General features: G+C 37.3%; 1 protein-coding gene across 1 annotated transcript in view; it reads left to right on the forward strand.

Moving 5' to 3' along the window:
* Window positions 1-27149, forward strand: part of LOC150085728 (uncharacterized) — a 116612-nt gene that overhangs the window by 52612 nt on the left and 36851 nt on the right. Inside the window, exon 4 of the mRNA XM_090374666.1 lies at window positions 18826-18929. Coding sequence (XP_090230792.1) covers window positions 18826-18929 — 104 coding nt within the window. The remainder of the gene's footprint in view (window positions 1-18825; window positions 18930-27149) is intronic.

Consider the following 27149-nt stretch of genomic DNA (forward strand, 5'->3'; position numbering starts at 1 on the left):
TCTGCATCAGAATATATACCTTTCTCAGACTATAAACATGTTATTGATCACAGTGGGATACATCACTGGCAGCAGCAATGGCAAGTACTTACCACTAACAAATTGCATCAGATTAAAAGATTACTCCAACCATGGAAATCCAGCATTCAGAAAAATAGACGCAATGAAGTGATACTTACTAGGTTAAGGATCGGACACACATATTTCAGTCACTCTTATCTTTTGCGAGGAGAGGATCCCCCTCTATGCCCTATCTGTCACATACAACAAACAGTAGAACATGTACTGATTACTTGTCCAGCTTTTGCAGATGAGCGCCGAAACTCCTTCAAAGAGCTAAACAAACATCACTCCCTCACTCTCAAAACCATACTGGAAGATAGAAAAAATGTAGCAGATGTTTTTCAGTTCCTCAAGAAAATAAATTACTACAATCAAATATAAAACTAAATATTATTTCTAAAGCAAGCTATAGTCATTCTCTGTTACTCTTGGAAATCATTAGCAGCAATATACGAATTAAAACAAAACCATTATATAAAATATAAAATTTTACAGGCGCATTTTAGCCGCAGTAGCTCTTGCGCCAAGAATTCTTAAATCAAATCAAACTGATCCCTTTAATATAGCAATCATTTTCCTATTATTTGCTCATTACAAACAGGGGTAACTCCAAATCTGGATCAACGATCCACTTGGAAGTTTAAAAAGACTAATTGGGATGGCTATTCCGCCCAAATATTTTTAGATAGGCTTTATGTTGAAAAACAGCGGATCGATGATGTAACCACTTACATCACTTATCAGATTCTAACTGCAGCCCCCCCATGCTTCTATTCCAAAATCTAAACAATATCACATTCATTGAAATCACTGGTGGAATATGGATTGCTTTCATGCGAAAAAGGAGAACCACCACCATGCTTGGAATAATTTCTGAAAGTATCCTACCACCAGTAACTTAATTACTTATAAAAGACTTAAGGCAAAAGAGAGACAAATTATACAGAAAGCTAAACGTGATTTGTGGATTTCTTTTTCCTCAACCATCACAAAAGACACCGACACACGTATCATCTGGAGAAGAATACAGGCCCTAAATGGCAAATTTGTAAGGTTGTCTTCTCCGATACTTCATTGGAAAGGGAAAGATGTGTCTGCTCCTGAGGAAGTTGCTAATGCATTAGCAGAATCATTTGCCACAATTTCTTCCTCTGCTTCTTATGCATCCTCCTTCCAGACCATCAAAGCAGATGCAGAACGATATGAAATCAACTTCTTTATGCACCGCTCATTCCCGTACAACCAACCTTTTACATTAACAGAACTCAAAGAATCGTTATACAGATCATCCAACAGTGCCGCTGGCCCAAATGGTATCCATTACATTATGATGAAGCATTTACTTGAGAAGGACTTGTGTACCTTGCTGATTTTATACAATTGGATCTTCTCCAAAAAATGCCTATCCTTCTTCCTGGCACCATTCTTTCATTATTGCCATACCAAAACCAGGCAAAGATCCTTCCCTAGTTAAAAACTATAGACGCATATCTCTCATGAGCTGCTTGGGAAAAACTTTTGAAAATACATTCAAGGCTCACTTGGATCCTGGAGTCACAGAATAACCCCAGGGGCTCACATCTGGTGATTATGGGCTTGGCACACCCAGAGGCCTGAGCTGGATATCATCATTCTTCTCTTTCTTGGTAATTCCTTCTACTTTTGACTCTCTCTATCTCTCAGGGTAACTCAAGGAATTTTTTTTTTTTTTTTTTTTTGGCAGGTGCAGCATAAGCCTCAGGCTTCTTATTATAATAATAATATTATAATTATTATTATTATAATAATAATATCCCGCCAGATCATCAGTATGGCTTTTGGAAAAACAGATAAACTCAAGACATACTCATCAAGGCCAAATTTCATATCTGCAATGCCTTTGTCAGGAAACAACATCTAGTCATTGTCAACTTAAATCTTGAAAAGGCATTTGACACCATCTGGTGTTATGGTATCATTATGGATCTTTACCATCTGGGACTTAGGGGCTGTTTGCCTAAAATAATTCAAAATTTCCTGCAGTTGTGCTCTTTTCAGGTGCAATATAAAAATTTACTCTCTGCTTCTCACATTCAGGAAGGAGTCCTGCAGGATCAGTTCAACGCATTTTGCAATCCAAGTTAGCAGCATGACGAAAGACATCCCAAACACTGTTGAAACTTATACGTATGCAGACGACCTTACCATTTCCTGTCAGTCTCAAAGTATCAATACTGTCGAATGGCAGCTCCAACTTGCCATAACTAATAGATTTCTTGGACTGATATTAGACTGCAAGCTTAATTTCCAAGCTCATATCACTCATTTATGAAATATTCGTGTAAAGCTTTTGAGCATACTTTGGTCCATGTCTTGGGGAGCTGATCGGTATACTTTATGGCATCTTTACAGAACTTTAATCCATTCACGCCTAGTCTATGGTTGTCCAGTTTACGACTCTGCCAGAAGCACTACTTTACAACAGCTGAATGTTATCCAGCACAGTGCTCTGAAGGCTATGCTTGCAGCTTTCAGGACTTCTCCAATCCAGTCTTTATATTGAAGTGCATGATCCCCCATTACATCTTTGTAGAAAAGCACTACTGCTCCATTATGCTGCCAAGATCCAGAGTCTTCCATTGTATCCCCATTGGGAGTTTCTTTTTAATACTAGGTGGGTTTCCTTCTATGAGAGTAAGCCAAATGAGAATCGACAGCCTCACTCAGGATTAAAGAGCTTGTCCAGAGTTGGGATATCGACTTAAATGATATTTTTCAGGACACAAGTGCACTTGTTCCTCCTTGGATGTATGTTTCTGCCTCTTACGATGTACATTTTCTTCAGTGGAGAAAGAATGTCACACCTCACTGCAATATCAGGCAGTTGCACTCAGCTCTCTCTACTTTAAACTCGCATACCTGAAAATCTACACTGATGGATCAAAAACTGGAACTGCGGTAGGTGCTGCAGCAGTTTTTCCTTCACTTACAGTTACAGCCCCACTACCACTAGTCAGCAGCATCTTGACCGCTGAATTATATGCCTCAAACAGACATAAAGTCCCATATTCTTTTCTTTTGGCTTGAATAAAACATTTTGCTTGTTTCTTTTAACCTGGAAGTAGTGGTAGGTAACCTGACAGGTTACCCTAAAGCACTTAATCAGATTATAGAGCTTTCCATCTCATCTGCTATAATTTACACTGACTTCCTCAGTGCTGCCTTTGCTGTAAGAAAGAATTTCTCCTCCTCTCATCCTACATTGAAACTCATTCATACCCAGCTATTCTCTTGCAGTGGTCCAATCAGTTAATGAGTTTTTGCTGGATCCCTGGCATTTCGGGAAATGAAAGTGCTGACTTTGCCGCTAAACATCCCCAGCCACCTCTTTCATAACATTCTCAGGTTCCATACACTGACTATAAATCTGTCATATGCAAAGCTTGCTATGATAAATGGTTACAGATCTGTAAAAGTAACACCAACAATAAACTTTACCAGATAAAGCAAGAACCAAAGCTGTGGCTCTCTGGCTTCCGATGAAAGAGACAAGAGGAAGTGGTATTGGCAAGATTCAGAATTGGACATACTCATCTTACTCATCGCTTCCTATTATTGGGTAAAAATCCACCGAAGTGCTCATACTGTCAAAGACAACTTACGGTCCGTCATTTTCTGGGTGATTGTCCCTTACATTCAGCCATCTGGTCAAACACCTTTCAGTCAATTTCCATGTTGAATATCTCACATGATCTATCTCATTTTATAGGAAATGAAGCAAATATAGACGAACTTTTGATATATTTAAAATGTATTGGCCTGTAGAGGAGGATATAATTTAACATCTATAACAATATGTTACCTCTGCATAAAATATGAACAGACACAATTTGGTCACAGCAGTCCTTGAGGCACCTCCGTAGCCAGGTGGGAAGGAGCAGCAGTGTGTAGCACACACTTCTTGATTAGACCGGGGTTCGAGCCCGTCACCACCGGAAAGGTCAGGGAATGACCACCGCATATCCCCGGAGCAATATGGCCTTAGTTGCTAATGCTCCTAAAAACCAAATAATAACAACAACAACAACAGCAGCCCTTGTGTTGTTTAAACCCAATAGCAACAACAACAGCAGCATATTATCCTCAAACAGACATAAAGTCCAATGTTCCTTTCCTCTAGCTTGAATAAAACATTTTGCTTGTTTCTTTTAACTTGGAAATAGTGGCAGGTAATCTGACAGGTGAACCTAAAAAATAATGTTCCCATATTAACTGTTAATCATGATTAAAAATCTCAGTTCTTTTTACCTTTCTAAATATAGTAAAACTTTTACTGCAACAGTTAGGGACTTTTTTTGTACTTTTCATATAGAAATTTCATTTGAAAACTTGTCAGATTACTCACTATCATCTTTGCAATTATTTGACATTTTGCTTCAAAAACAGTGTGATACTGGATGCATGCCAACACCATGTTTGTTTAAGGTTTCAGGTTGCTTGTTTTTCTCCTTTTACTAATTCAGTAAGGATCTACAGCCTTACCATAGTTGTATTTGAAAGATTTATTTTTTTCACAGATTAAAGGTATACAAAACCCAATATTCTCTCCAGATGACCACCATACTGTGGGAAGCATGAATTGTTGTTTCAAATTTTTCATGCTGTGAATTATGCCAAATTTCCCATAAATTTTCAAATAAATCTGAAAATGGAAGGAGCTGATAGTACTGGGTATATATATATATATATATATATATATAATGTTTTTAATTTTTTAATAATATTTACGCACATAATAAGCAGCGATATAGGTGCATTCACATGTTTTAAATTTTGCACACTTAATGGTCTTTTAAAATGGAAAATGGAAGAGAATAAAAAAATTGATGTTTTTATTTTGTCTAAACCTATTTCTGCAAGTTTCAGCAGAATTAATTTTTTTTTTTATTAAAACTTAAAAAAAGTACATACAATAAGTACTGCAATCCATAAAGAAAAGATGAAATATTGGCGCTGTTTGAAGCAAATTCGAAAAAAAATAAATAAAAACATTGAAATAAATAAATGAAGAGAAAGTTTGCCACCTGTCTTTTTTTTTTTTTTTTTTTAATATTTTTGGCACTACAACTGCCAGGTTAAATATTATGCCAACTATTAAATCTGAATATAGTTCTTCAATTGAACATGCATCTACATCCATCTACGGCCCCGAGTGCCAAGCAATCTTTCTAGTGCGATTTTCTAGTGATTTTTTCTAGGGCGAGTACTAGTGCTTTAATAATCCCTCCACCGCTTGCAACGTTACTGCTTCCCTCGCTGAGCAACGTCACTGCTTCACCGCTAGCAATGTTACTGCTAACCCCGCTTGCAACGTTACTGCTATCGCTAGCAACGTACTGCTCTCCACTTCTGCTGATCGCTTGGTCACTGGTTGGCACCGCTCCTGCCTCCACATGGCGGGGTCGGTAACCTGGGAGAAGGAATTCCCTCTTCCGGGGCTAAAAGGAGCAGCGATGGATTGCGATGCATATCCATCGCTAGAGCCCACGGGCTCCAGACCTGTCAAATCTGATTCAGAGCATGACTTGAATCGTGCGACGGGACAGCGGACTGAAAAACAGAGTGCAGATATGCCAGCATTTCTAATAATGCACTCATTATCCACACAACCTGTAGGCAAGTTATCGCCGTTTCTAATACAGAAATGTTTAGAATCGGTTGTTGAATCCCCTAAAATGGTGAAGCGTCTCCAATCTGGAGACCTTTTAATTGAAACTTCAAAAACATCCCATTCAGAAAAATTGTTAAATTTAACAACATTCAACAATATCCCAGTGTCAGTTACACCCCATAACACCCTGAACACATCTAAAGGCGTTATCAGTGAATGGGACTTACTAACTGTTTCTGAAGAAGAAATAGCACAAGAACTTAGCGAACAAAAGGTGACACATGCTCGGAGAATAATGACCAAAAAAGATGGCAACCTAATTCCAACTAGGTCCATTATTTTGACGTTCAGCACTCCGAATCTTCCATCTTCTGTCAAAGCAGGTTACTTAAACTGCAAGATTCGACCTTACATTCCGAATCCCATTCGCTGCTTTAAGTGCCAGAAGTACGGCCATGCAGAGGCGATGCTGTGTGTCCTATTTGTGGCTCCAAGGAGCATTCCCAAGGAGACTGTACAGCTTCCACTCCCACTTTCCCAAACTGCAAAGGAAGTCATCCTGCATTTTCTAAAGCATGTGACCTTTGGAAAATAGGGAAAAAAATCCAGAAGTATAAAGTGGAGCATAAAGTCACATACCCTGAAGCAAGAAAGCAAATAATGCTAACCATGCCTAGCCGATCATATGCATCGGTCACAAAAAATAGCCGCTCAGCTGCAACCCAAACAGATGTCTCCATCGAACCGAATATTTCCTTTGCCGCCTGGGCCAAAACTGTGCTAACTTATAATAAGAAAACTACAGTCAGTGAGACCAGCAACACCCCAATCAGCATCCCAACTGATGCTATCTCAACCTTGCCAGAAACAACAAAATCAGCTACTGTTGAAAACCAGAAGAAATCGAAACCAAGGATGGAAAACCAAGGATGGAAAACCAACATGGAAATGGAGGTTCAGTCAGAGGATGAAGAGACAGTACTAGAGTTACATGCTAATGATACCATGGATATAGGACGCCCAACCTTTCCCAGAAATGAAAAATCAAAACTAAGCAGACAGAAACCTTCCCAGAAAAAACAGTCAGATCAGTCTTCCTCCAATAAATCCAACAAATGAATAAATTCCTTCAATGGAACTGTAGAGGATTACGCAGTAATATAGATGACTTGAATGATTTAGTAATACAAACTAAAGCAATAGGTGTATGTTTACAGGAAACCTTTTTATCACCACAAGTTTCTCTGAAAATTAAAAATTATTCTATGTTTAGGCGAGACAGGGATTCTGACACTCCTGCTCGTGGTGGGGTGGCTATTCTTATCAGAACTAACATATCGTCAAGACATCTCCAACTACAAACCTCTTTAGAAGTTGTAGCGGTTCGGAAAGCAATGGGAATATCGTTAACCCTTGCATCCATTTATATCCCACCGAATTATCCTTGCTCCCAGACTGAACTTGACAACCTTATCACACAATTGCCACCTCCAGTCTGTTTACTCGGCGATTTCAACGGTCACCATCCATTGTGAGGATCTTCCATCATGGATAGGAGAGGCCAATTAATAGAAATGTTCCTGGATAACCATAACCTGACTCTGTTAAATTCTGGCTCTCCAACTCACATCCAACTACCTATAGGTAGTACATCAGCCATAGACTTATCAATATGTTCAGCATCTCTTTTTCCAAGCATGGAATGGTCAGTGCTAAATGATCCATTCCACAGTGACCATTTTCCTATCAGTACAATTCAAACACAGACAGTGTATGTCCTAAAGGCAGTACTTCTTGGAACTTTCATAAAGCAGACTGGAAAAACTATTCAACTTGTGTTCTACTTGACAAACTATGTGTACAACAAACTCATATTGATGTTGTAACTGACCACATTACAAGTCATATATTATCTGCAGCAGAAATTTCCATTCCAAAATCCAACCAGAGCAAGCAGGTACACCAAAATCAGTGGTGGAATGAAGAATGCTCCAAAGTGAAACAAGAAAAAAACCGTGCCTGGAACCAGTTTCGCAAATTTCCAACTACTGCCAACCTAATTATGTACAAAAAACTCAGAGCCAAAGCAAGACAAATTAGGAAGACAGCAAAACGTGACTCCTGGATTAAATTCCCCTCAGCTATTAACAAAAATACTGACACTCGAATCATTTGGAAAAAAATTCAAGCTCTCAATGGGAAATTTCTACCACAGCAATCTCCGATAATACAATGCAATGGGCAGGACTTATCCTCTCCTACTGACATTGCAAATTCTTTAGCCAAATTTTTTTATAACATTTCTGCCTGTTCCTCTTATGTGATCTCCTTTCAACGCAGTAAAACTGAATCAGAACGTCATAAGTTTAATTTCGCAACTAGACTTTCACTTCCATATAACCAGCTGTTTACTCTATCTGAACTGAGAGAATCTTTGAGCAAATCTCCGAACAGTGCAGCAGGACCAGACGGCATTCACTACAGTATGCTGAAGCATCTGTGTGAAGCCGATCTCGGCACACTATTACTCTTTTATAACCGGATCTTCTCTGAAAATACATATCCTCTGTCATGGTGTCATTCCTATATTTGTGCTATTCCAAAACCAGGCAAAGATCCTTCTCTAGTTGAGAATTACAGACCAATATCGTTGACAAGCTGTCTGGGCAAAATCTTTGAAAGGATGGTACATAAGAGGCTCACCTGGATTCTAGACTCCGAAAATCTCCTTTCTGATCACCAATATGGCTTCCGTAAAAACAGGTCCACCCTAGATGTACTTGTAAAAATTGAATCCAACATTCGTAATGCCTTTGTGAGAAAACAACATCTAGTGATGGTCAACCTGGATATTCATAAAGCATTTGACACCACATGGCGTCATGGTATTATTAAAGATATGCATCAGTTGGGGCTGAGAGGACATCTCCCTTTAATAATTCAGAACTTTTTAAAATTGCGTACATTTCAGGTCCGATATAAAAACATGCTGTCAACATCTCACATTCAAGAAGAGGGTGTCCCACAGGGTTCCATATTGAGTCCAACCCTATTTGCGATTAGGATCAACAATATTTTGGAAGAACTTCCAAAAATGATTGAAGTACAGCGGGCCCCCGTTATAACGCGGTTCGCTTTACGCTGATTCGCTATAACGCTGTTCTTATATTATAACCCGTATCTGACTATAACGCTGTCACAGATCACTATAACGCTCTTTTACAGATTACATTTTTCACATATTTAACAAAATCGTTTCATTTGATGGAGTCGATAGCTTGAAAATGAATAGCAAAACAGCATTAAAACGTTTCCCACGCCGACTTGAGCAATTTTCCCACGCTCAGTGAAATTTTCTTTCACGCTAATTTAAGTACAGTCACTTGTAACGTAGTTCCGAGATCAACATTTTAAAAAATGATCAAATATATTGCTTGTAATATTTGCATTATATGCATTTATCCGAAGTCTAGTTAGTCATCACTCAGTACAGTATTAGACATCGTGCGTAACGGACAGTTTACTTGAACATTGTATCATAATTAATTCAACCAACGCAGTTATATTTTTGAAGAGCTAATAATGACCGACAGGAATGAAAATGCAACAACGTCTGGGCGCAGTACGAAGACTATAAATGTAAGAAAAAGACTGAATTTGAAAATTAAATTAGACGTTTTGAAGCGAATCGATTCCGGGCAACGACAAGCGGATGTGTGCCATAATTTAGGACTTGCAAGTTTAACTGTAAGAACAATTATGAAAAAATAAAGAATTAATTTTAGCAGCGGGAAAGATAGCTGTTCCACTGCAAGCAACTAGGACTAGACCGGCTATTAGGATTGAAATGGAAAGACTAATTTTTTTGAAGATAATATTCCAATGCAGAATTCAGTTAAGTTAAATATTAAAAAAAGAGAGAGAGAGAAAGAGATTAGCCAATACGATGATCTGAAGAAAACTCGCCTAAAAAAAAAAAAAATGTGGAACCATTTAAAACTGGTAGAATAGATTTAAAATCCCGGGAGAAGCCGCTAGTGCAGATTAAGGAGCCGAAACTTTCAAAAAAGAACTTGTTAAAATTATTGAAGAGGGGTATTATGTGTTATACTTCTCAACAAGTTTTTAACATAGATGAAGCAGGACTTTTGTGGAAACGAATGCCTAAAAGAAGTTTCATATTGAAAGAACAAAAAACATGCCAAGTTTCAAAGCGGCGAAGGATCGGTTGACTTTATTGTTGGGTGGTAACGCTGCAGGCCATTTAAAATTAATACCCCTTTTAGTTTATTTGGAAGAGGGCCAAAGTTCAACTCAAAATCCACACATTTTTCATGATTAAATTCATCCATTAAATTAAATCAATTAAATTCATTATTTTAATTGGAATTTTGTTTACTTTTGAGATGCAAGTAGTTACCACATAATTATACGTATGTAATGCAGAATATTTTATATGTGCAAATATTTGAATATTAAATATTTTGACCGACATTTGTGCATCTTTTCATTACCGTTTATTATTGATTAGGAAATATCCTATGGCACCGACTGCAGCTCACAAATACATATGTTACCTTATGGGAAAGCGGCGCTCGCTTAGTGCGGATTCACTTAGCGCTCTGTTTTTCCGGAAAGAATGATCAGCGTTAAGCGGGGGTCACCAGTATACATGTATGCTGATGATCTCACTGTATCCTGCCAATCGCAAAGCATGAATACTATCGAAAGACAGCTACAAATTGCTTTAACGAAAATTCAATCCTGGACCTTACGAAATGGATATAATCTCGCTGAACAGAAAACCACTACCACTCATTTCTGCAAACTTTGGTCACTTCATCCTGATCCAGAGCTAAAGATAAATAACGTGCCAATTCCTCTTGCTCACAATATCCGTTTCCTTGGTCTGATACTAGACAGGAAACTGAACTTTCAAGCACATGTGGCCTATCTTCGTACCATCTGCTTGAAGAAATTGAATATCCTTTGGTGTGTGTCATCCATGTCATGGGGTGCTGATCGTCATACCCTCATCCATCTGTATAGAGCTCTCATCAGGTCTCGCTTGGACTATGCCTCTCCAGTATATGATTCAGCGAGGAAAAGTACTTTAGAACGACTAAACACCATCCAACACTGTGCTTTGAGAGTCGCTCTAGGCGCATTCAGAACCTCCCCGGTTCAGAGCCTGTACATTGAAGCTCATGAACCTCCCTTACATCTTCGCAGAAAATCATTACTTCTGATGTATGTCGCAAAAATCCGTAGTCTGCCCTCTCATCCTTGTTGGAGATGTCTCTACAATCCTGAATGCGAGTCATTTTATATCAGTAAACCTAATGAAAACCGACCTGCTCCACTTAGATTTAAGGAACTGGCTCAATCATGGAACATAGAAATCAGCAATATATTTCAGGACAAAACACCACCAGATCCACCCTGGGAAAATATCCGTGCAATATATGATGACTACTTTCAACAGTGGGCAAAGAACACGCTGTCTCCTTCCAATATCGCACAGTTACATGCAACTTACACTCTTTCTAATTCAAACGCATGTGAAATCTATACAGATGGATCAAAAACCGAGACCCAAGTAGGTGCTGCTGCAATCTTCCCATCATTTAGCACTTCTGTCTCATTGCCAATAGAATGCAGTATCTTCACTGCTGAGCTCTATGCTATAAACTTAGCTCTGGATCACATTATTGAACATCTAATTCCGTCTGCTTTAATATTCACTGACTCACTCAGTGCTGTCTCTGCCATAAATACTAATACCAAATCCTCTCACCCTGTAGTAAAACAGATTCATTCTAAGTTACTTGCCTGTATGGAATTGAACCAAACTGTGACATTCTGCTGAATCCCAGGACATTCTGGAATAGCCGGCAATGAAAGAGCAGATCATGCAGCCAAACAACCAGAAACCACTATTTCGCAGACTTTTCAAGTTCCATATACGGATTACAAACACATTATCCGTAAAGCATGTTATAACAGCTGGTCATTAATCTGGAAAGGTTATCCAGGAAATAAACTCTACCAAATAAAACCGGAACCAAAGCTGTGGCAATCCAGCTTCAGAAAAAACAGACGAGATGAAATAATTTTAGGAAGGCTAAGGATTGGGCACACTCATCTCACTCACCTGTATCTATTAACTAATGACAGCGCTCCCCAATGTACATCATGTCAAGTACAACTGACCATTCGACATTTGTTAGTGGACTGTCCCCACTTTCAAACCATCCGTTTAGGCATCTTTAAGTCAATTTCTAATACGCAGTCATCAATAAATTTATTACAGATTCTGGGAGATGATTTTAATCAAAAAGAACTCTTTACTTTCCTAAATCGTATAGGAATATATCATAAAATATAGTTATCACAATTAAGCTAATATTCCATATTCACCATTAGAAAGACACAATATGGCCCTAGCAGCCTATGTGTCATTAAACACAACAACAACAACAACATCCATCTACTGAGATCATTATTACATTTGATCTAACAAATGTAATAATGACCTCAGTAGATGTATGTAGTGGCAGCTGTGAAGATTACATTGTCACGGAGCTTGGTATTTTCTTGCTATGTGTATACTGAATGCATCACAAACGGTCAAACTAATAGAGCAAACTTATCTGCAAAAAGATATAAACCTTCCAAAAACTTCCTGATTCATTTCACAAACATACATAGTTGTAGTTCCAATCACAGTGATGTCCATTTCCACCTACAGTCTGTGCCAAGCTTTACTTTTTCTTACAAAATCCCAGTTATTGGTATCGTCAACCACTGCTCATTCCACTGTTTCTAATTTTTACTACACGACTCCTTTTACTTCAAAGGTGGTCCTTTTGCATATGTCCACTTTAATATTCCTTCTCAGAGACTTCCTAATTTGAAATCTCCCATTTTGGATCCTCTGATTTTTTAAAATATCTCTATGCAATTCTGGCAGATTCATTACTGTTTTCTCCAATCTAATTTTAGATTGGAGTAATAGAACCTATAGTACTTAGTACCATGCATGGGTTGGAGGATGAGAGGATGAAAGAAGATATTCGTTGATATTAGACTTGAACTTCTATAGATTGTAATTTTCAGGAAATACGTATGAAGGAAGGTTGTTCCAGGAAATGGAAGTTGAATGAATAAATGAGGAAGTAAAGTTGGTTCTGTGAGTTTGAAGTTGGACAGTAAAAGGATGTTGACTAGTTGCGGCACATGTTCGGACTGCTTTGAAAGAGAGAACGGGAATTATAGAAGCCAATTCGGATGAACAGTCCCACAGAAGTATCTATAGAAAAGGGATGCATCAGAAACAGAATATCTGTGAGACTGACAGTGGAGAGATTCTGTTAGAGATGAGTCATTAATTAACCTAACTACCCTCTTTGTAATGGAATCTAGAAGTCTGAGAGAGGTTTGGGGGGCACCATCCCAGATGTGGAACAGTATTCTGTGGTAGGGCAGATTTGTGATTTGTACAGAGTGAACAGCTATTTGCAAGAAAATGCACTGTTTAGAAGAAAAGTAATGCTGACAGCAAAAGAGAACCCAGTTTTTTAGATGTAGAGGAAGCAATATTTGTGCAATATAATGTGCTTATGCCAAGAGAGATTAGAAGTCAGGGTAATCTCCAATAGTGATATAAGATATTGCCTATGAATTGGAGTGTCACCGAAGTTAAGCAAGAATAATTCTTACGAGATATATGACAGGACTGTGTTTTAGGATTGTAATCAACTAAGTTATCTTTGCCCCACTGAAGATCAGCATTTAAGGAATTGGTAATGGATATTCTAGAAGTTGAAGCTGTTTGAGCAGGGCAAGGTTTCTCAAACTGGAAAGTGGAATGCAATGTGCACTGTGTTGTACACTGGAATACATTGTGAAACGTTCATAGCAAAACTATGGATAGGATTTCCAGTAAATGGAAGCAGGTCATTAATATACAAGAGAAAAAGAGTGGGAGAAAGAACTGAACCTTGGAGAACACCAGCATGAGTGAAGAAGTTAGAAGACAAAGAGCCATTTACCATAACCGCAGTGAGCGATTATAGAGAAAACTGGATACCCAATTACAAAAAACAGTTGGAAAACCATAAGATGGAATCTTATTTAGAAGATCTTTATGCCAAACATGACTAAAAGTCTTTGAAATATCAAGAGCAACTGCTTGAGTTGCACCAAACTTTTCCATTAAATTTGTCCATAGATGGGTAACATAAGCCAAAATATCACCAGTGGAGAGACACTGACAGAATCCATACTGGTGATCGTTGATCAGATGGAAGGTTTCTAGATAGTTTAAGAGTAATACAATTTATTTTGTCCTTCCAAACTTTCTTGCATACTCCATTCATGGTTTTCTGAGTCATTTCATCCCAGGCACTGTAAACGTTTTAGATGGCAGTTTTAATGTTGTAGGATTTCCAAAACTCTAGGCTCGGTACATTGTCACCAGTGTTGATGGTTTTAACAGCTTGGAAAAAGATGTTCCTTATGTAGTAGGCTTTAGATGTGGCAATAACACTTTTGTTCGTTGGTTAAATCAGAGATGTAGTGTTTGGAGGCATGAAAAAAATTTTATATGATTGTTCAAGTTTTCGAAGTCCTCTTTGCTTGGATGTCCTGACACATTGTCTGTGATCAGAATTACTTTGTAATATACAATGTTCGACTAAACTATCCTTTATAGATGCTGTACTTAGTGATGACTGTGATCACCAAGCTCATGTATATACAACCAAACACAATGCACAACTTTTCGTCCCTGTTAAAAGAGTGTTATAGCGAGTTTTGACAGCATTATAGTGAGATACGGGTTATAATATAAGAACAGTGTTATAGCGAAGCAGCATAAAGCAAACTGCAATATAACAAGGGCCTACTGTATATTAGTATTAATACTAGCAAATGATGCATGAATGGAAGGTTATGCAACATTAGTTTAAAAGGAAAAAAAATAAAGCTTATACAGCATTAGGCAAAAAAAAAAACTCCACTTCTAATAATTTGTCTAGTTCTTTCTTGAGTTTATTTAAACTACCCACCTCTACAAGATAAGATGCAAGTTTGTTGCTAAAATCAATTTCCCTGTTGGTTGAAGGAAGTTTCTGCACATCTATCTTGCAACCATTCATTCTCAGTTTGAATTCATGTACCCTACTGTTATTAGTGGAGTTCCCCAGGTTCAATGCTGGACACATTGCTGTTTTCTATATTTATTAATGATATTGATGAAGACGTATCAGGCTTAATGTCTTAAGTTTACAGATTATACAAAGGTTGGCAGAATGACAGTATTTAAGGCATACTGCTCTCGCTCTCTCTCTCTCTCAAGACTTGTAAAAATTAATCAGATGGGCTGAGTAGGACATTAGAGGTTTGACACTGATAAACACAGGGAACTACATGTGCAGTAATCCCAGAATAACAAACCAATTGGACGGTACCATACTCAAGGGGGCTTAGAGGAGAACAGACATTCTGTGTGTTATCAGACACTGTCTAAAACACTGATGGATCCAATATCTTTCTATTTCAGAAGATTTGGGAGAAGTCTGGTTGGCCTGCCTCCCTAAAATCCACTCATGCACACCTTGATGGGAAAGCCCTGTTACGTCACTTAGGTGGCAACAAACATGTAGAGTGGTTCTCTTCAAGATGCCTGGTCAGCGTGAAGAGGAAGACCAAACCCTCCAGCACATGACAACAAGGCGAAACAAATGGCCCTCAGTCCCCAGCGGCTTTCACTCTCCCCCCCTCTTATGGCAGCGAGAGGATCAGAGTGGAAATAGAGGATGCTAAGAATCTCTGGCTACGACCAGGCTACCAAGCATGGAAACTGAACTTGGCCTGTTACAATGTAAGATCGTTCATCAGTGAAGACAGGATATTAGAGCTGGAAAATGTGAATTGGAATATCATCGGTTTGGCTGAAACAAGAAGAAGAAATGAATCACTTATAAGTTTATCAAGTGGAAATCTGCTGTACACCAATGGAAACAGTGAAAGGAGCAAAGGCGGAGTTGGCTTTCTGGTCCATAAAGATAAAAAAAAAAACAACAGTTTTTGGAATTCAAAAGTACATCACCAAGGGTGTCAAGACTACTACTCGGGATTTCTAAGAAGTACAAGTTAAAGGTTATAATGATTTATGCACCAACATCCAGCCATGATGATAAAGAGGTTGAAGAAATGGTTGAAGAAAGGTACACCGAAATTGAGTCTTCTAGATGAGCAGAAAACCCACTACACTATCATTATGGGGACTTCAATGCTAAGGTTGGAAAGAGACAAAACAGCACAGAAAGGGGAACTATAGGAAATTTTAGAATTGGTGAAAGAAATGAAAGACATAAAAGACTTGTGTAATTTTCAGAATCTAGAGGATGTCAGTAATGAACACTTTTTTTCAAGAAAAGGGTGAACAGAAAGTGGACATGGAAGAGCCCAAATGGATTAACAATAAATGAAATCTACTTCATCCTCACTAACAGAAGATATATTGCAAATGATGTTACCATCCTGAACAAGGTAAATGTTGGAAGTGATCACAGAATGGTAAGATGCACGCTTGATATAGATGTAAGAAAAGAAAGGAAAAAACTGACTCGAGTAAATAATATGGTCTTTGAGATAACAGAAGAGGAGAAAAAGCAGTATGTACTGGAACTTAAGAACAAGTTTGAGCTTCTGCAGACTGGTCAGGATCAAGATATTGAAGAGGAATATTATAACTTTCTGAAAGTGATAAAGCCCAAGAAACCTATAGGTAAAAAGGAATCCAAAGAAGAAAAAAATTAGTCAAGAAACACTTGTCATGATGAACCGAAGACAACAAATGAAGAGCAAGGTAAACACTGACAAGGAGAAAATTGAGTATGCTGAGTTATGCAAAGCCATTAGAAAGAGACTCAGAGAGGACATAAGAAGTTTTAACACAAGAAAAGTAGAACAAGCATTAAAGGAAAGACAAATGATACTGAAACTGAAGAATAGCGATGGTGTACTTATAGCAGAGAAGGCATAATTCAAATAGCAGAAGACTACTATAGAGAATTATAAAAGGAGCAAGGGAATGATGCAAGCAGTGGGGAAGATGGATCGAAAAATTAGTAACACATAAGACATACCCGATATCCTTCCTGATGAGAGTAGAACGTGCATCGAAGAAAATGAAGAATCAGAAAGTCTCGAGGGAAGATGAAGTTAGTGTAGGGTTGTTAAAATTTGGAGGAAGTGACATGAAACTAAAACTGGCAAGACTCTTCACAAAATGCATTAGAAAAGGTGTGACGCCTGTGGAGTGGAATAATGCAATTATAGTTTTGCTGCATAAGAAAGGAGATAAATCAGAAATTGGAAATTATAGACCAATTAGCTTGTTATCCCACATCACAATGGTCATTACTAACTGATTAGAAAGAATACTTGATGAGAATCAACCGAAAGAGCAAGCTGACTTTAGGAGAGGATTCTCAACTATGGATCACCTTCACGTAATATCACAGCTAATGGAGAAAGCAAATGAGTATAAAATACCATTATGCCTGGCAATTATGGATTATGAAAAGGCATTTGACTCCATGCAGCATAAGACAATGTTTCGTGCACTGGAAAGACAAGGCATAGATACCCCATATATTATGATTTTGAAGAAAATATATGAGAATGCTACCTCCTTGACTAGACAGTAGTAAATTTAATTGAGAAAGGAGTTCAACAAGGAGACACAATATCTCCGGAGTTGTTTACTGCTGCCCTTGAGGAAGCTTTCAGAAGATTAGACTGGTTGCAGAAAGGAGTCAATGTGAATGGAGAGTACCTAAACCATTTATGATTTGCAGATGACATTGTGGTCATAAGCCACGATCCCAAAGAAGAAAATCTTAATCAGTTATGCAGAATTAGTAAGGATTTTGGACTAAAGATGAATATGGTTAAAACAAAAGGAATGATGAACAAGTATGCCACAGAAAGGGATATAATGATGGAAGGAGCAGTAATTGAAATGGTGGAGTCATATACTTATCTGGGACAAGTCATTAGCTGTAATAATGATAAATGGCTGGAAGTCAAGAGAAGAATATATTTTGGAATTAAATGTTTATGCAATAAATATTTAATTCCATAATTATTTTCATTATCTTTTGCATGGTATACAGTTAAAAAGTTATTTAAAAGGTATTTTTAAAATTCTTTATGGACATTCCTGAAGGTCAAGGACCAATTATAATTTTTCCTATTGATTAACGCGTTTCCATTTTGTGCGATGCACTCGCAGGACGAATTAATCACGTTAATTGAGGACAGCCTTGTATATGTTTTGTAAATATAAATTCAGAGTTAATTTTTGTGTTAAATTATTATTATTATTAGCCATGTGGTGCAAGGAAGCCTGAGGCTTATGCTGCACCAGCCAAAAAAAAAAATCTGAATTACCGAGAGAGAGAGAGAGAGAGAGAGAGAGCGAGCGAGCGAGAAAGAAGGGAATCACCAAGAAAAAGAAGAATGATGATATCCATCTCAGGACCCAGGTGTGCCAGGCCCATACTCATCAGATGTGAGCCCCTGAGGTAAATATTCATGCTTTAATAATTTTACACACTACTTTGGAAGGGTCAAATGGAAATTTCAGTGTATGGCTCTGTTTTATTATATGCTGATGTCCTAATTATACTTCATTAATACCTCATATTAATTAACTTCATCTCCAAGCTAAAAAATTTCCCTTGCAAAGGGAAAATTTTCAAACTTCAAACGCATTTAAAAACTTTTTTCACCCTCGCCCATAGCAACATCTCCGTAAACCTCATACTAATTATACCTCATTGTACTTCTCCAACCTAGAATGCAGTCATGTTTTAACCAGTAATTTTTGCAGTCATATGATGGTATCATATTAGAATTATTTTCTGTACTTTGATTTGTAGGAAATTTGTATGTATAATGATCTAGTATGTAGAAAGATGCTCTTCTTGCACAGTTACTTTATGCATGTGGTTTAAAAGATTTTTTTTTTTTTTTAATAAGACCTCTTTTATTTTTGAGGTTATTAATAAAATTATTTTTATTTTTTTCTTTGATAGGATTGTAGTCCTGATAGGCATTTGGTTATGGATGAAGATATTGTTCTGTGGCCGCAATGTGAATCACTTTTAAATATGCATATTCTTTCATTTTCTCATAAAAGGTATAACAGCTGAAATTAAAAAAAAATGCAGTAATTAGTTGACCACTGTAAAGACTTGATTTAAAGCCATGCTATATGTCTTACAATAAAAATATCACACATGTGTACAAAGTAAAAACAATGTATCAAGGAAGGTGTAACTACTGATCACTACAGACATTTGTTAAAGTGAAAATTTTTTTTCCCCTTATCAAGAGAAAAAGATGATTATAGTTCTGAATATGTTAAGTTTGCTGAATTGGAGCTTGAAAACTTGGCCACTATTTTAATAAAATCAGCCACCATCTTAATAAAATTTTATTCTTATATAAATCTTTTATTAATAATATTTCATTTCAGTTTCATTTATAACGTTTTTGTGAAGTTTTTGTTCATATTTTTATTTTTAATTTTTGTTGAAATTTCTAAGAATGCAGAATCTGACAAATATTGCTCGAATAACTCGGATAAAATGAAGACGATACTGTCTTTGGTGTTGAGTGTTAATACTGGAACAAACTTGGCACTCACTTGTCATGTATCTAAATCCTTAGTCAAAATGACCTAAACCAGACCAATGACAAATGATTCATCGGTAATTATTTGACTGGTCAGTCATTGATTTGATCAAATGATGGTGCGGAGTTCATGGATGTTTTGACTGCCTTGTAATATCTACGATCAACTTCATCTCCAAGCTAAAAAATTTCCCTTGCAAAGGGCAAATTTTCAAACTTCAAATGCATTTAAAAACTTTTTTAACCCTCACCCATAGCAACATCTCCGTAAACCAAAATTTTGTGTTTCTGTGGATGAAATTTGAAGTTTACAACAAAATTTTATCTTTGCATGTGTTCAAATTATACCCCGGGGGCTCACATCTGGTGAGTATGGGCTTGGCACACCCAGGGTCCTGAGCTGGATATCATCATTCTTCTCTTTCTTGGTGATTCCTTCCTACTTCTAATTCTCTCTCTCTCTCTCTCTCTCTCTCTCTCTCTCTCTCTCTCTCTCTCTCTCTCTCTCTCTCTCTCTCTCTCAGGGTTACTCGGGAACTTTTTTTTTTTTTTCCTGGTGCAGCATAAGCCTCAGGCTTCCTTGCATCATATGGATATCAATAATAATAATAATTTTGCCATTTTCAGTTGGTATTTAGGAGGTAGTGAAAGTTTTAGCCTTCAAAACATACATAAATATTTTTTTTGTACTACACCTGACAGGTGTAGCATGACCATTGTCAGGTTAATACTTTAACAGTCACTGCTGATAACAGATCAAGAGTATTGCTTTCTCTTTTCTCTCATTGCCTTTCTAACATGCAGGCTTTAAAAAGAACAGTCATCTAGCAAATCCAGAAATGCTCTGCTATTGAATGAACATCCAACCCAGAAGTTCCAGTCATTATTTGGAAAATTGAATCTCTGATCAGGCATCCTGATTTTATGGCCTTCCATTTGTTTGTATAGTTAAAGTTTAATGTGATGACTCAGCTTCCAGTAATTTTGAAATTTATGGGCTCAGTTAGTTGCCTCAGAAGGGCACTATTTCAAATTGAATTAAGCTGCCTGCAACAATTTCCCCTTTTACTGGCCCATGTATCCTTTCTCTTCAAGGTGAGGAGCCACGTTTAAACTTGGCTTGCCTAGTGTTTCCTAATTAATTCATTTATTTCTTATAAAGCTCCTCAACATAAAGGAAAGATGCCTTTCTTTTTTTGCTAACTCTAGTAATAAAACTATTAACTTATACAGTTGCTTGGTCACTAGGTGAACTTCATAAGGCCTGATTTGTTGTTCTTCCCTGGACTTTTTGGCACATAATGACTGATTCTACAAATGCATCGTAAGACACTAAATCAATCAATCAACTAACTGTTCTTCACTAAGATTTTTATAGTTATGCCCTCTGGTTATTGTCTCACTCACCAATGAGAATATTCTTTCCACATTCATTTTCCTAATCCCTTAGGGACCTTTTACATCTCAATAAAATCCTCCTCCCATTCCTAAGGTATCCACAGTCTCAGTTCTAAAGACCACATCTTGTTGCTAAGCTCTGAAGACCAATCTAATTGTACTTCACACCTTCTCTAGACATCTTTCATTTCATGCAGCATTCAGATATGGATGCAAAATTTCTATGGCCTCATGTCTTCTTGTAGAATTCTGATAAATTGAAATTTTTGATGCGAAAACATCTATGGTGGCACTAGAGTAAAATCGATTCGTAACGAAATTTTCTTGTAACGGAAATTACACAATCGATTGGTAATGTAATTTTCTTGTAACGGAAATAACAATTGAGTGATAATGAAGAAAGCTGACCGTTTAGATTTCAATTGACACAATTATGTATTATGTCACTTCTTATTAGGTGGCTGTTAGATTTTAAATGACGAAAATTACATCACGTCCTAAATGGCACTAATGATGCTAACTCAGTCACTAACGTTGATTCGGGCCGACTAGACTGCCTGGCAACCCAAAGGTCGTGGGTTTGGATCCCGCCTCTGGCTTGGATCAGAGTAAATGCAAAAACTTGGGGAGGTGCATTATGGCCACAGAAGCTGATGCGCCAACAAATAACAAAAAAAAAAAAAAAAAAAAAAACATTGATTTGGTAGGGTAAGTAATTGATTCAATAGAAGTAAGTTCATACTAAGATACGGAAATTATGTCACTTTCTAAAAGCCACTAACTCAATCACTAATGCTGATTCGGTAGAGTAAGTAGCGGGTAGTAATATTATGCAAGAATAAAAACTTCAACAAAGCCACTGAAGAAGCCTCTCATGTCAAAAAGGAACGAATTCAAAAACATGGAGATTGAAAAAAATGCAGATTTTATTAAAGAATATTCTTTTACACAAGACCATTTCATTGCTTAAGAACACAAGAACACAACAATAAAACAATCACTTCAACAAACAAACAACTTCTTGCAGTAATTTTTGGTTATGATATACTAGTCTACAAATGGATTTTGCTAATTATTGAATCGTAAAAATATCTATAAAAGTATTTCAAAGATGGCTAAAACTCCAGCTGAGGGAAATTGAGAGACGTATGCAAGAATAAAAGCTTCAAAGCCACCGAAGAAGCTTCCCATGTCAACAATAAAACAAATTCAAAAATATATAGAATAAAAAAAAATGCAGAGTTTAATAAAATCTGCTTCTCAAGATTTTGAACAACCTTCTACATCGACTTCGGATCAAGAAGCTGGACCGTCAACATCATGGAATTATATTCAAGAACGTCCTAAAGATTTCGATCCAGAAGATTTGAGTTAAAATGAATTACCTGAGGATTTTAAATTGAATCTTGAATCGGCTAGACAGAATATACTGCAACAACCAGCTTCGACTTTGAGGGACCTGCTAAAATGAAGGCTCGTCGTTTTGCTATGGCTAGAGAAATTGATTTAGAAGCTGTACCAAACACAAGAAGAAGTACAAGTGTTTCATTGAATAACAACAGAACAATCTTGGCTAAACGAAATCATTTTACACTAATATCGGCTTGTGCTATTACCATCCATAAATCTCACTGAGGTACTTTCAATTCCGTAGTTTATGAATGATGCATTATTTCAAGTTACCGATATCATTGATCTTTACATAATTGCTGAAAATGGAGAAAATAAATTTTATAATGGACTGAGAAATGCTACATCCACTCTTGCACTTCAAGCTGAAATGACCAGGTTGTCGAGTAATCCTCTATTTACCATGCAAGATACTTTATACGAGTTCATCAGTAAACGACAAGATCTTTCCATTCTAACGCCACACCTAACTTCGATTGTGTCATTCAATTCAAACAAGAAGATCAACAACCTGGTGTTGTAGCAGTTTATCATAAGAGAGAAAATCCTACTCATATCGTTACTTCTCATATGAAAGTGATTTATTGACAAACTGTTGGCAAATCCGTAAGTGATAGACCTGTTGGAGACATTTGTGCAGCTGAATACCTTCTTCCTGATGGTCAAACGATATTGTTGGCAGGCATTTACATTTCACCTAACCAAAAGATCGAACACATCATTGAATTCATCCATTTCATTTTATTTCCTAACACGATTGAAGGAGTTGCGTTGCTACAATTTTCTCACAAAAAATGTGACCGAATACCAATGATAGTGGAGATTTTAACGTTAATTTTGCAGGCAGATACTCAATCCAAATCTTTGACTGATTTCTTAGAAAATAAATTTGAACCAATGTTAAATACTTCTAGATCTGTATTGACTGCTAATCATGGAACTATAATTGATGCTGTGTTTCAAAGACATTTACAATCCCAAGTGTATGTATCATATTTTAGCTATTACAAACCCATTGTAAGCAAATCCCATTGAATGTGTATTGCAACCTCAAATTCATGAAACTGTTGAAAAAAAATAAATGCTTTAAAATGTTAAACGTTCGGATTCTTTTCATACTAAACCCCTTTAACCTCGTCCAAGCCAAGGATGTTTTTACATAAAATAAAACATCTTTCATGCGTACAGGGTACACATGGTGTTTTTTTAATTGTGTGTCTTTCTATAATGCAATCCACAAGTCTTTCTCATTCTGTGCATCCTTTAATTCCTCTCTGCCTAATATGTAAACTACTCCTGGGTTTTTGTTCCAAATTATCGGTTGATTCAACCACTGCTCATCTCAGTGGTCCTAGTTATTCTCTGTACAGTTCCTATCGCTTCAAAGATGTGCATGTGTCCGCTTTGATATTCTCTGTCAGAAACTGTGCAATTTTGAATCTCCTCTTTTTGATCTTCTCTGGCCTAAAATCTCTCTACCCCAATCTGTGAAAACCATCTGTTGCCTCTATTGTTCTCTTAACTCCACTAATCATGTGGAATTCTCTGACTTCCTCTCTTTGAAAATTGACTTTCTCCAGTCCAACTTTCCTAACAGGTAATCTTCCTTGGTGATTTTAATGTTTACAACTCCAGCTGTCTTTCGTTTTCTAATCGCATGGAAGCAGCTGGTCAAGGTGTTTAGGTTTTTGCAATTACCAATGACTTTGCACAGATTGTTCATTTACCTACCAGAATACCAGACAATCCTAACCACACAGCCAACACACTTCATCTTTTTATCAAAAGAAACCCTTCTAAGTATATGATCGAAGTGAGTGGTCCTTTAGGGCACCTCAGATCACAACTTGGTGATTGTCTCTTCTCCAATGGAGCATTTATCTTACGGCTATTCCCAACCTCTTATTGCTTGGCATTACAAGAATGCAAAATGGGATGCGAGATTTCTTTTCTTCTTTTCCTTGGTCGGATTACTGTTTCAAAACTTCTGATGTCAGTGTTTGCTCAGATCGTGTCAGTGAAATTATTCTTGTAGGAATGCAATACTTTATCCCACACTCCACTTTAAAATCTTGTCCTTTATTAAACCTTGGTTTTCCAATAAATGTGCTAAAGCTGTTCAAGAGAAGAATGTTGCATATCGTAATTGGCTTGTTTCTAATTCTTCAGTTTCATTTTCTGCCTACACCAAAGCTCGCAACAATTGTAAAACAGTTATTAATCAGTCCAAACTAGAATTTGAACAGGCTAAGAGTAGGAAACTTGCTGGTTGCCCTAATATTAGCCAAGCATTCTGGTCTCTTGCCAAAGCTGTTGGCTGCAACTTTTTCCCATCTCTGCTCCCACCTCTGTCAAAACCAAATGGTTCTGTTGTCACTTCAGCCAAGGATAAAGCTGACCTGCTAGCATCCCATTTTTCTTCCAACTCCTGTATTAATGATCTTGGTAAAACCTCTCCCACCATTTCCAACACGCTCCATTCAGTGCCTCCTGTGGTCTTCCGTCAAAAGGATGTCAGAAGAATTTTGATGCTAAGAAAGCTCCGGGTCCTGATGGTATTTCTCCACTTGTTCTCAAAACCTGTGCTCCTGAACTTATACCTGTTCTTTGCTGCCTTTTTTCACTTTCTTATTCCAAAGGTGTTTTTCCTTCTGCTTGAAAATTTGCTCATATCCAGCCAGTTTCTAAAAAGGGTGACAAATCCATCCCATCCAGTTATTGTCTCATTGCGATTACTTCTACTCTTTCTAAAGTAATGGAAAAATCAATTTACCACCAACTCTTAAACTACCTAGAAACCTTCCGTCTGATCAACAATCGCCAGTATGGATTTCATCAGTGTTGATCCATTGGTGATCATCTGGCTTATGTTACACATTTATAGACAAATTCAATAGAAAAGTTCGGTGAAACACAAGTAGTTGCTCTTGATATCTCAAAGGCTTTCGATCATGTTTGGCATAAAGGTCTTCTAAACAAGCTTCCATCTTATGGTTTGCCAACTGTTTTTTGTAATTGGTTATCCAGTTCTGATCGCTCACTGAGGGTGATGGTAGATGGCTCGCTGTCTTCTAACTTCTCCACTAATGCTGGTATCCCCCAAGGTTCAGTTCTTTCCCCCACTCTTTTCCTCTTGTATATATTAATGACCTTCTTCCATTGACTGGAAATCCAATCCATAGTTTTGCCGATGATAGCACATTGCATTCCACTTTCCATTTTGAGAAACCTTGCCCTGCTCAATCAGCTTCAACTTCTCGAATATCCACTACTGATTCCTTAAATGCCGATCTCCAGGTAATTCTCCAGTGGGGCAAAAACAACTTAGTTGATTTCAATCCTTCTAAAACTCAGTCTTGTCTTATATCTCGCAAAAAGGATTCTTCTGCTCCTATGCTTATCTTTGGTGACACTCCGATTTCTAGGCAAAATGATATATCTCTTTTGGGGATTACCCTGTCTTCTAATCTCTCTTTGCACAAGCATATTACAAATATTGCTTCTTCTGCATCTAAAAAACTTGGTTTTCTCTTTCACTCTCAGTGTTACTTTTCTTCCAAACAGCTGTTCACTCTGTACAAATCGCAAATCCGCCCTACCTTAGAATATTGTTCCCACATCTGCGGCGGTGCCCCCAAAACCTCTCTGAGGCTTCTAGATTCCATTCAGAAGAGGGCAGTTAGGTTAATTCATGACTCCTCTCTAACAGCGTCTCTCTACACTCGCTGTCTCATAGATGTATTGTTTCTGCTGCATGCCTTTTCTACAGATGGGCATTGTTCTTCTGAATTGGCTTCTATAATTCCTGCTTTCTCTTTCAAAACAGTCCGAACAGGTGCCGCCACCAGCCAACATCCATTTACTGTCAAACTTCAAACTCACAGAACCAACTTTTCATCTTCCTAGTTTATTCATTCAACTGCCGTTTTCTGGAACAACCTTCCTTCATATGTATTTCCTGAAAATTACACTCTACAGAAGTTCAAGTCTAATGTCAACAAATATCTTCTTTCATCTTCTCAACCTTCAACCCAAGCACGGTACTAAGTACTATAGGTTCTAATAACTCTCGTGTTTGGGGTTTTCATAAAAAAAAAAAAAAAAAAAAAAACAATTTTAAAGCAGTTATTAATCAGTCCACATTAGATTTTGAACAGAATAAGAGTAGAAAACTTGCTTATTGTCCAAGTGGTAGTCAGTCAAGTATTCTGGTCTCTTGCCAAAGCTACTGGCTGCAGCTTTTACTTATCTCTACTCCCAACTCTTAAAACCTGTTAGTTCTATTGGCACCTCAGCTAAAGATAAAGCCAACATGCTACATCCGACTTTTATTTTTTATTTTTAGCATGATGTTGATAAACCACTTCCTACCATTCTCAGTACGCTCTATTCAGTGTCTTCTGTGGAAGACCACAGGAGGCACTGAATAGACTTTTTCTTAATACCTGTGGTTTTTACTCCTAAAAATTTGCTTCAATTATTGTCCATTGCTATTTATTACTTGTAGCCTTTCTAAATTAATAGACAAATCCATTAACTGCTAACTCCTAAACCATCTATAAACCTGTCTGATCAATGATTGCCAGTATGAATTCCCTCACTGTTAATCCACTGGTGATACATTGTCTTATTTTACCCATCTGTGGGCAAATTCAATGGTAAAGTTTGTCTAAAACTTTCTCATTACCTTTTTCCATTGACTGGAAAACCTACCCATAGCTTTGCTTATGATGCCACATTGGAAGGTGGAATGCAATGTGCTTATGATAGCACATTGCATTCCTCCTTCCAGTTTGAGAAACCTTGCCCTGCATAAACAGCTTTAAATTCTCGAATATCCACTGCCAATTTCTTAAATGCTGATCTGCAGGTAATTCTCCAATGGGACAAAGATAACTTAGTTAATTTCAATCCT

This window comes from Mastigoproctus giganteus, chromosome 5, assembly GCF_048544385.1.
Source record: "Mastigoproctus giganteus isolate SK-2022 chromosome 5, ASM4854438v1, whole genome shotgun sequence".
NCBI classification, from domain to species: Eukaryota; Metazoa; Arthropoda; class Arachnida; order Uropygi; family Thelyphonidae; genus Mastigoproctus; species Mastigoproctus giganteus.